Source organism: Myotis nattereri (assembly GCF_964212035.1).
Source record: "Myotis nattereri genome assembly, chromosome: X".
NCBI classification, from domain to species: Eukaryota; Metazoa; Chordata; class Mammalia; order Chiroptera; family Vespertilionidae; genus Myotis; species Myotis nattereri.
In genome coordinates this window covers 137,253,537-137,265,045 of record NC_138078.1, presented here as the reverse complement: position 1 = coordinate 137,265,045, position 11,509 = coordinate 137,253,537, and the positions used below count along the sequence as shown (strand labels likewise).

Here is an 11,509-nt window from a genome sequence, read left to right as displayed (position 1 = left end):
TAGGATGGAAAGTGTCCCAATTTTGGTTATACAATAGCAAATCTCTTACTCTTGAGCTGGACATGTAGAAATATATAATGTGATCAATGTCATTTACAAACTCACATGCTAAAAGTTTATGAAAGCTTCTATGAAAAGGGACATTCAAAAATTTCCTTAAAAATCGCAAAATAATAAAGCACAAATTTCTCAATCATAATAGGAGCTCATACCTTTCCCTGGGCCTCACTATTAGTTTCTTCTCAAACATAGAGTTGAAAATTGGATGCACTTTCTGCCCAGCAAAAGAAGTTAATGCTCATGGGCCTGAAAAGTGCCTGGATTCAACTCTGGCTCAGGCATAGTGTCATTACTCAGGCCCTTCAAGCAGGGATGAAAGGGAATAGGGATCCCTGTCATTAACCCCGAGCACAAACTGGAGGGTGTTCAACATGGTAGTCTCTGCATGTGCTCGGGGACCCCACAGGAACTCATAGCATGCAGGATCACTATTGGGCACCTGGTGGTACAGCAGGTACTGTTCCTGGACCCAAATTTTGGTGATGAGCTCCCTGGGCTCCCCATAGAGCCAATGCTCCTTCCCATCATACACCCCTAGAACATTCAGTGCTTCCCAGACTTTTTCCTCAGGGGCACAATCACCCTCTGAGGCGATCACCCACAGAACTGTGACCAGGAGGCCTGTGTTGGGATATCTGTGCCCATCGCTCACCATCCCATCACAGCTGAGCCCCAAGGCAGTGGCCAGGACATAGGTGTGAGTACTGGGGTCCATTTCTTTCACAACAATACCAAAGCCCCACTGGATGCATTCAGTGGCTGCACTGAAGAGCTCAGGAAAGTGGTCCTGGTGCTCTTTGATGACACTACTCAGCATTTCTGCCTTGGTGGTCGGCTCCTTTGCACGATACTTAAGGAGTAGAAACTCCACCATTTCTACCATCTTCAAATGCAGTGCTTTGTGGAGCAAGGAATCGGCATCTTCATCAGGGCCTCCCTCAGTGTTTGGACCCTCCTCATCTTGGCTGCTGGAGCTCACATCGTCAGCGTGTCTCCATGGAAAGGCTGCCATGGCATGGGGGGAGGCACCCTGAGGACTCTGGGGAGGACTTGGTGTCTCAGCAGCAGACACCTCCTCTAGGCTGTCTATAAACAGGACTGAGGGGGAGGAAGACCGAGAGGAGGAGAGAGACAGGGCCTCCTCCTCATCCTCCTCCTCCTCCTCCTCCTCCTGCATAGCCCAGAACAGTTCCTCTACCAACATGTCAGGGATCTCCATTGGGTCCAGATGGTCTTCCTCAGGCTTCCACGGCTCACTCATATGATGACCAGGCATGATGACTCGTGCTCGAACAGTGACCGAGTGTGGGCAGAAGATGGGCGATTAGGACCCACGGGCCTGGGGGAAGGGGAGTATGAGAGGCATGAGCTGAGAAACACACCCTAGGCGACTCTGACAAAGGTGACTTCCAGGTCTCCCCTTTAGGGGTGTCCATGGGCCTCACAGGGCTCACTCCTGATCAGCCTGCCCACTAGGAGCCTGAAGTAGGAAGTGACATGACTGCTCAGGGTGTAGAAGGCCCAGCGCAGGGTTCTGTAGCTGACGGTGGGGTGTGGAGGTGTCAGGCAATGTGGGGTCCCCTCTGACAGTGGTGGCGAGCCCATGGGGACATATTCATGGTCGGAACCTCACCTTAATTCCTAGCACTTCCTGGCCTCCTGCTGCTCTGTGACCTGAGAATATGTAGCATAAACCAAGGCCTTCACCTCCTTCTATCCGGGGGCTCTGCTGGTGGGAAAAACGGAGCACCTCAGGATGCCCATGGCAATCACAGTCCTGGAACCCCAATGCTGACAGGAGGGGCAGCAGGACTCTGTGAGGTCCCCTCTGTTGTGGGTGGGAGGTTCCTCCTTGCACATGTAGGATCCTCACCCTTCCCCTGCCAGGGCCAGGCCCCTCACTGCCTTCTGCTGGCCTGAGGTCAAACTCTCAGAACAAGACCACACACACCTGACACTTGAGTGAAGAAAATGAGGGGGTCCCTCTCCCAGAGGATCAAGAAGGGGTGACTGAAGATTTGGGTCCATCTACGCTGGGTTAAGGCTCTGATCACTTCTCACCATGACGCACTGCAGGGTTTCAGACACTCTCTCTGCTGACTGAGCGCAATCTACTTAGACTTAGGGTGCACCTCCCTGAGATACAGGAGTAGGGAAGTGAGCTGAGGTAATCCAGGCCCTATTCCGAGTTTCCCCATTGCTGACAGAGGAGGCAGGGTAAGTCTGGGTTCCCATGTGCTCTGCTCCCCCTCAGTGCTCACCTTGATTCTTGGCAGGAACTGGGACTCGTCTCTCTGTTGACAAAATTTGGATCCTGGGGATGATATGACGTATGGTCTCACACCAAGGTCCTCACCTTGCTGATAGCTCTGAGACAAAAGTGAACAGGAGCTACATCTGCCCCCACCCCTGTTCAGGTTATCACACAACTGACACCAGGGCCTGGGCCCATCCATTCCGGGTAGAGTTCCCGTAGTCTGGCCTCAGGATACTTGCCTTTCTTCCTGGACTGGCCTGGGTCTGAATCCAGCTGACTTGATTTCACCCTGAATAACTGTCCTCAGTGACAAAAGCTCAGGACGAGCAGGCATGTGGAAAGGGAGAGCATGTCACACCCAGGTAACCCTGCTTGGGGAATCTGGATGCTGAGGACAGGACACTCCCTGATGCTGAGGGCTCTCTTCTTTTCTCGGGGAGCTCATAGCTGCAGTTTCCCACAAGAAAGCATTCACAGCTTTATGACCCTTCCACAACCTCCGCTCATCTGTGCATGAACTGAAGCCATTCCCTCTGACCAAGGCCCTGTCCTTCCAGAGTGCCCTCAGACAAACGTGAGGAGGAACCACCTCTGCCGACCCATGCCAGGCCTTTCCCAGGGCTGACAACAGCACAGACTGGGTTCAGGGCACCCATTGTCTGGAGTGTGGTATCCTCTTTCCTCCCTGTGCTACCTAGGCTTACTCAGAGAGTGCCTGGGACCTTTCCCTTCTGCGGAACTGAGAGTGAATACTGCAGGCCATGCCCTCCATCTCTCTGAGACCTCCAAGGTGGATTTTAAGACACACCACATTGACTATCGTGCCGAGTGTGCCAGTTGTGCCTGCAGAGCCTAAGCCAGCCAGTCGCTGTGTTTACCTGGGTGGGAAGTACCATCATCCTGCCTCAAGACCCACACTTTAATTACCAGCATTGCCTGGCACACCTCCCACGTTGCCGTGAATCCAGAACCTTGAAGACAATGCCCTCACCTCCCTTTGCCACTGCTAAGGTAGAAGTCTGGAAGCAACCCAAATCCCCAGCCCTACCATGAGGCTTGCAGGTGCTGCTGGCAGGAACAGGCACACTGCGGACACTTACGGCTCTAGCCAAGCCTCAGGCATACAGACATCCAGGTGTGCTAGGGGGCTTCCTGAGTCCTACCTTGGGTCCTCACCTGGTATCCTGGCAGAGCCCTGCAGCCCCCTTCTTTGCCTACCTGGAGCCTGACCCCTCAGAGCTCAGGGGGTGGAGTCCGCTTGTCTTCCTGCAGGATCCTCACCGTGACTCCTGGCTGGAGCTGGAACCTCCTGTCAACCTGAGAGGCCCAAGTCAGGAAGAGAGCAAGTGGTCATGGACCAGGGACTTCCAAGGGTTCACAGTAGGGGTAATGTGGGGCATCACTGTTGTGGTGTCCAGGGTCCCTCAGTCTTCCCTTTGCATGTTCACCTGGACTTGGGGCAAGACCCGGGTCCTCCCCTCTGCCACATATGTCATTCCCCTGAATTCCAAGGGCTGACATCAGGTCTGGGCTTCTGCGGTTCCTCTCTGCATGGTCATCCACCATAGGGCCTCCCAACACTTTGAGCAGGGCAGACTTCTGTGGACTCCCCTCCAGTTAGGGTTCCTGGATTCCCCCAGTCCTCCCTGGGGGTTCTCACCTTGACTGTTCCCTCTGCCCACCTGAGACCCTGCTCCTTACACCGAACCCCAGAGCCTGTCAGACCCGGATGCAATAGTCAGGAAAAGCACCTTGACTCTGGGCAGTGCTTCTGCATCCCTTCTGTGGACCTGAGTGAGGCCTCACATGATTTACCAAGTTTCCAGTCTCCCTCTGACCTGCATGCGGAAGTCAGGAGACACCTCACAGGGTCATCTGACATGGACTCCTCCATGGCTAATATCAGGGGAGGCCCTTTATGGGTTCCCCTAAATTGTGGGGTCCTGGTCCCCATCTTCTCTTCTTCAGCGGACTTGTGGCACTGCTCCTTACCCTGAAACCCAGTCTCTCACACCTGATGCAGAAGTCACCCCATCCTGTAGTACCCCGCCCACTCTGGTCCTCCCCGGACTGAGGATTCTGAGGTCCAGGGCCCCCAATCTCCCTCAGGGACCTCAACTTGACAGCGGCAGGACCTGGGGGCCCCCTCTGCTGCCTGAAGCCCTGCTCCTTCTACCAAACCCCCCAGTGTCTCTCAGACCCAATGCAGAAATCACAAAGCACAATGTGTGAGATCACCCCTCCCCCACCCCAGGAGGCCTGCCCGATGGACACCCTTGTGGGGTCCAGGGCCCCCAGTCTCCCTCAGGTTCCCACACTGACGCCGGGCAGGTCCGGACCCCCTCTGCCGACCTGAGATGCTGCTCTGACACGGAGCCGCCCGAGGGTCTCAGAGCACGAGGACCCGGAAGTCAGTCCTGACCACTCGTGGTCATCCCGCGCCTTGGGGCTCCCGGGACTGACGGCTCTGGACCCAGAGTCACCATGTCCTCCCCACGGCCTCACCATGAGGCCTGCAGGTCCTAGGACCCTCCCTCTGTGAACCGCGAGGCCGGACCCCCACACGGAGGCCCTCACCCCCGAGACCCCAGGGGAGGCCTGTGGGCATACCTCCCCAGGGCTCCCAACTCGGGCTCAACTAGCTCCCCGGGTACCTCCGTCTGGTCCTCACCCTGATCCCAGGCAGAGCCTGGGCCCCGCCGACCTGAGGAGGCTCCCCTCAGCGCCTGTACCGTCTACCGACCCGAAGCCGGCCTCCCAAAGATGGCGCTCAGCTCCCTCAGACTTCTCAGGCGGAAGTCCATGAGTCAGTGACATCACTTCCGGAAACCAATTGTGTGGTCACCCAGGACACTTGACAGGGGCGGAGTTCTGCTCCTTGGTGCCCCGCCCGCCCCTTCTGGTCCCTATCTGGGCTGAATGGCCTGGGCCACCACCCTGTGCTGACCTGGGTCTGTGCCCCGCAGGCCAAGTGCCCTGAGACAAACCTGTGGAGGAACTACCTCTGCCGACCCATGCCGAGCCTTACCCAGGACTGATAGCAGCACAGACTGGGTTCAAGGCACCCACTGTTTGGAGTGTGGTATCCTCCTTCCACACAACCCATGCACAGTGGGAGAGTGCCTGGGACCGTTCCCGTCTGCTGAACTGAGAGTGAATACTGCAGGCCATGCCCTCCATCTCTCTGAGACCTCCAAGGTGGACTTTAAGACACACCACGTTGACTATCGTGCCCAGTGTGCCAGTTGTGCCAGCAGACACTAAGCCAGCCGGTCCCTGTGTTTACTGGGGTGGGAAGTACCATCATCCTGCCTCAAGACCCACACTTTAATTACCAGTATTTCCTGGCACCCCTCCCACGTTGCCCTGAATCCAGAACCTTCAGGACAATTCCCTCGCCTCCCTTTTCCACTCCTAAGGTAGAAGTCTGGAAGCAACGCAAATCCACAGGCCTACCATGAGTCTTGCAGGTGCTGCTGGCAAGTACAGGCACACTGCGGACACTTATGGCCCTGGCCAAGCCTCAGGCATGCATACTTCAAGGTGTGCTAGGGGGCTTCCTCAGTCCTCAGACCACGAGAACCCCGAAGCCAGTCCTCACCATTCTTGGTCATCCCGCGCCTTCGGGCTCCCGGGACTGACTGCTCTGGCCCAGAGTCACCTTGTCCTCCCCACGCCCTCACCATGAGTCCTGCAGGTCCTGGGACCCTGCCCATGGGTAGGAGACCCAGCCAGAGAGAAAGGGAGGGAATGCAGAGGTGCTGGGCACAGGGACTGTCAGGACACTGGATTGGGAAGAGAGTGCACAGGTGGCAGCTTTAATGTCCTCAGAGCCTGGTCTTTGAGATTGGGTGTGTTTTCATAAACACGAGGACAGAATAGCTGATATCAGGTTCATGGACTTTAAAGACAGGAGGGGAAAGACAAGCAGAGTGGGGGTGCTCATGTCGAGTGTGGTAACGAGGCCCAGGCCCTATGATGATGATGTGTAGCCACCGGTTCTGCCTATCCTCTTAATGGGCAGGTACTCACAGCCCTATGGAGACTGAGCTCCGTCAGGTACTAGGACCCAGCTGAATCCGCAGGCTGTGTTTCTGCTCCTGTGACTGCACAGCTCTGAGGAGGTACGACCCCCTTCCCCAGGTACAAGGAAGAGAGGCAAGAACAGCGGGTGAGGTAGTCAGGGCCCAAGATCATGGGCCATATTTTGATCCCTAGGTGCCACCTTCGCAACTGTAGAATGTGGTGACAATGGCACAGCCCACCCAGTTATTTGAGGCTTGAATTCTAGGATCCGTGGATCATGCCCATCCCAGGGCCTGATAGGGGCATGCTGTGTGGGTTCTAGTGCCAATTGTTCCTGGTCCTGTTATTCCTGTCTCTAGGCTGCAGTGGGGACCAGGTGTGCCTGCTGAGAGCGGATAGTATTGGTGCAGCCAGGGAATGGAGGAGGGTGGCTCCCAAAGTGATCGAGTGTAGACACCTGGCTGGAGGATCTGAGCTCGCACAGGGGTATCCCAGGGCCCAGCTGAGGTTTGATTATAAGGATTTACAATCAGGAGCCTTGGAAGAGGGACCAGGGTGCATGGGGACTGTAGCACCTTGGGGTGAAAAGAGGAGGGAGCTGACAGTCTTGGAGGAGGGGGGAAGAAACAAAACCCAGGAGGGTCTTTGCTGGGAGAGGACTAGAACCCACTCACCCGGTGTGAAGCCAAAGCTCCCGTTCTCCCACATCTGTGCTCCCCTGGTCTCAGTGACCTTCTTTGTGGAACTGAACACACCCTGTCCTGAGTGCCTCTCCTTACCTGTCGCCACCTTCTTCCTTGAGCTCCCCAAAGACTCCATCTGATGGACGAGGCATCTGCATCACCAGCCCTTTCCATGGGGCCTGGCAGCTGAGTGCGTGGGGATAGGAAGAAGGAGCCAACACTCTCTGCTCTCCCACCATCCCTGTCAGTGGGGTTCCAGGTCCCCAGGGGACACTGGGGGAAGAGGTCAGCCCACAGACCATGAACACGGAGGCCTGATGCATGATGCTTATTGACATTCACACTTTTGGGTTTCCACAGCCCACGTGAGGCCCACGGACCTCTGGGGAGATGGAGTTCTCCTGCCTCTCCTGGCAGCCTTATGCAGGCTTGGTCTTAAATGGGGCCATGACTCTGGAGACTTGTTGGCGACCCTACGGAGCTGCCACAGGAACTGCAGCATCGCCATCCACATTGCTCACAGGGACTGGGAAGAGCCCTCTGGCTGGAGCTGCTGCTGGAGAGGCTGGGCTGGAACCCCATGTAGATTCAGACTCTCCTCCCAAAGGGAGAAATATGGGAGAGGAGTGAGCGCTGGCAAGGCCTGACACCCTGAGAGCTGCTCACACTCCTCCAAGAATACCCCCAAGGACCTTGCTCAGGAGTTTGGGGCTTGTTTTCTTTTGAAGCTGTGGAGATGGGGCTGTAGTTTGTGTAAGCAGCACACCTTCAAAGGGGCAACAAGGGGCCCAGACTTGGGTTCCGTGGGCCGAGTTCCTATGATTTGGGTGAACCCTTCTGTCTATATTGAGTCTCAGTTCCTGTTGGTGATCTGAGAGGCAGGAACAGGTTCAAGTTTACATGTGGCGTTGTCTATGTGTTGTGTTTTTTTTTGTTTGTTTGTTTAGTGTGAGTGTGTGTGTTTTTTTTACTGTTCTGAAAACCAGAATATGTTTTTATTTTTATTGATTTTTTATTTTTCCCTCCTCTCCATTACTTTTTTTTTAATTGCTTAAAGTATTACTCAGGGTATTACATATGTATCCTTATTTTCCCCCCTCCCTTGACAGGGCCCTAGCCTCCCCTCTCCCCCAATGTCTTATGTCCATTGGTTATGCTTATATGCATGCATACAAGTCCTTTGCTTGATCTCTTACCCCCTCCTCCTGCCCCCCAACCCTCCCCGGCCTTCCTACTGCAGTTTGACAATCTGTTTGAGGCAGCTCTGCCTCTGTATCTATTATTGTTCAAAAGTTTATAATGGTCTCTATTATCCAGGAATGAGTGAGATCATGTGGTATTTTTCCTTCATTGGCTGGCTTATTTCACTTCACATAATGCTCTCCAGTTCCATCCATGCCATTGCAAATGGTAAGAGTTCCTTCCTTTTTACAGCAGCATAGTATTCCATCGTGTAGATGTACCACCGTTTTCTAATCCATTCATCTACTGATGGGCACTTAGGCTGTTTCCAGATCTTAGCTATGGTGAATTGTGCTGCTATGAACATAGGGGTGCATCTATCCTTTCTGATTGGTGTTTCTGGTTTCTTGGGATATATACCTAGAAGTGGGATCACAGGGTCAGATGGGAGTTCCATTTTCAGTTTCTTGAGGAAACTCCATACTGTCTTCCATAGTGGCTGCACCAGTCTGCATTCCCACCAGCGGTGCACAAGTGTTCCTTTTTCTCCACATCCTCTCCAGCAGTTGTCGTTTGTTGATTTGTTGATGATAGCCAGTCTGACAGGTGTGAGATGGTACCTCATTGTTGTTTTGATTTGCATCTCTCGGATGATTAGTGACTTTGAGCAAGTTTTCATATGTCTCTTGGCTTTCTGAATGTCCTCTTTTGAAAGGTGTCTATTTAGGTCCTTTGCCCATTGTTTGATTGGATTGTTTAACTTTCTTTTGTTAAGTTGTATGAGTTCCATATAAATTTTGGAGATTAGGCCCTTATCAGATATGACATTGGCAAATATGTTTTCCCACACAGTGGGTTTTCTTGTTTTTTTGTTGATGGTTTCTTTTGCTGTGCAGAAGCTTTTTATTTGATGTAGTCCCATTTGTTCATTTTCTCTTTAGTTTCAAGTGCCCTAGGAGCTGTATCAGTGAAGAAATTGCTTCGGCATATGTCTGAGATTTTGTTGCCTTTGGATTCTTCTAGAATTTTTATGGTTTCCTGTCGTACATTTAAGTCCTTTATCCATTTTGAGTTTATTTTTGTGTATGGTGTAAGTTGGTGGTCTAGTTTCATTTTCTTGCATATATCCGTCCAATTTTCCCAACACCATTTATTGAAGAGACTATCTTGGCTCCATTGTATGTTCTTGCCTCCTTTGTCAAATATTAATTGAGCATATTGGTTCGGGGTGATTTCTGGGCTCTCTATTCTATTCCATTGATCTATATGCCTGTTCTTGTGCCAGTACCAGGCAGTTTTGAGAACAGTGGCTTTGGAATACAGCTTGATATCTGGTATTGAGATCCCACCAACTTGGTTCTTTTTCAGGATTGCTGCAGCTATTCGGGGTCTTTTTTTTTTTTTATTCCAGATGAATATTTGGAGAGTTCGTTCTAGATCTGTGAAGTATGCCGTTGGTATTTTAATGGGAAGTGTGTTGAATTTATAGGTTGCTTTGGGTAGTATGGACATTTTAGTGATGTTGATTCTTCCAATCCATGAACATGGTATGTTCTTCCATCTGTTTATGTCTTCCTCTAGCTCTTTTTTCAACGTCCTGTAGATTTCTGAGTAGAGATCTTTTACCTCTTTAGTTAAGTTTATTCCTAGGTAGCTTAATTTTTTTGGTGCGATGGTAAGTGGGATTGTTTTTATAATCTCTCTTTCTGAAAGTTCACTATTGGTGCATAGAAATGCTCAGATTTCTTGGGCTTAATTTTGTATGCTGCTACATTGCCAAATTCATGTATTAAGTCTAGTAGCTTTTTGATGGAGTCTCTAGGGTTTTGTATGTATAATATCATGTCGTCTGCAAGTAAGGACAGTTTTGCTTCCTCTTTTCCAATTTGGATGCCTTTTATTTCTTCTTCTTGCCTAATTGCAATGGCTAACACTTCCAGTACTATGTTGAACAATAGTGGTGAGAGGGGGCATCCCTGTCTTGTTCCTGTTCTTAGGAGAAATGGTGTTAGTTTTTGTCCATTGAGTATGATGTTGGCTGTGGGCCTGTCATATATGGCTTTTATTATGTTGAGGCATGCTCCTTCTACTCCCACCTTACTGAGAGTTTTTATCAAAAATGGGTGTTGAATTTTGTCAAATGCTTTTCTGCATCAATTGATATGACCATGTGGTATTTTTCTTTCAATTTGTTTATGTGATGTATCACGTTTATTGATTTGCGGATATTGTACCATCCTTGCATCCCTGGGATAAATCCTACTTGGTCATGGTGTATGATCTTTCTGATGTACTGCTGGATCCGATTTGCTAAGATTTTGTTGAGGACTTTGGCATCTATGTTCATGAGGGATAATGGCCTGTAATTCTCTTTCATTGTGTTGTCTTTACCTGGTTTTGGTATTAGGGTGATGATGGCTTCATAGAATGAGCTTGGAAGTGTTCCTTCCTTTAGAATTTTTTGTAGTAGTCTGTGGAGGATAGGTTTTAGTTCTTCCTTGAATGTTTGGTAAAACTCCCCTGGGAAGCCGTCTGGTCCTGGGCTTTTGTTTGATGGAAGCTTTTTGATGACTGCTTCAATTTCTTCCCTAGTTATTGGCCTGTTGAGATTTTTAGATTCTTCCTGATTGAGTTTTGGAATGTTGTATTTTTCTAGGAATTTGTCCATTTCCTCCAGGTTGTCTAGTTTGTTGGAGGAGAGCTGTCCATAGTATTTTTTAACAATCATTTGTATTTCTGTGGGTTCTGTTGTGATTTCGCCTCTATCGTTTCTGATTTTGTTTATTTCGGTCCTCTCTCTTTGCTTCTTGGTGAGTCTGGCTAGAGGTTTGTCAATCTTGTTTATCTTTTCAAAGAACCAGCTCTTCGTTTCATTGATTTTCTGTATTATTTTTTTGGTCTCTATGTCATTTATTTCTGCTCTAATCTTTATTATGTCCTTCCTTCCACTCACTCTGGGCTTTTTTTGTTGCTCTCCTTCTAATTCTTTGAGTTGAAGAGTGAGATTTTTTACTACCATTTTTTCTTGTTTTTTTGAGATAGGCCTGTAGAGCTATAAACATCCCTCTCAGGAAGGCTTTCATTGTGTCCCATAGGTTTCGGATTGTTTTGTTTTCATTGTCATTAGTTTCCAGGATGTTTTTAATTTCTTCTTTGATCTCATTGGTAACCCAATCAATATTTAATAACATGCTATTCAGCTTCCAGATGTTTGAGTATTTTGGGTTGTTTTAATTGTAGTTTATTTCTAATATTATGCCATCGTGGTCTGAGAAGATGCTCTTCATGAGTTCAATCTTCT

The 11,509-nt window shown here is 50.4% G+C and overlaps 1 protein-coding gene across 1 annotated transcript; it reads right to left on the bottom strand.

Moving 5' to 3' along the window:
* Positions 1-349: 349 nt before the first annotated feature.
* Positions 350-943, bottom strand: LOC308511862 (melanoma-associated antigen 10-like; the record flags this gene model as incomplete). The annotated part of the gene is made up of 1 exon (XM_081081707.1): positions 350-943. The coding sequence occupies one exon, from the start codon at positions 941-943 to the stop codon at positions 350-352; it is 594 nt and encodes a 197-aa protein (XP_080937833.1).
* Between the last annotated feature and the right edge of the window lie 10,566 nt (positions 944-11,509).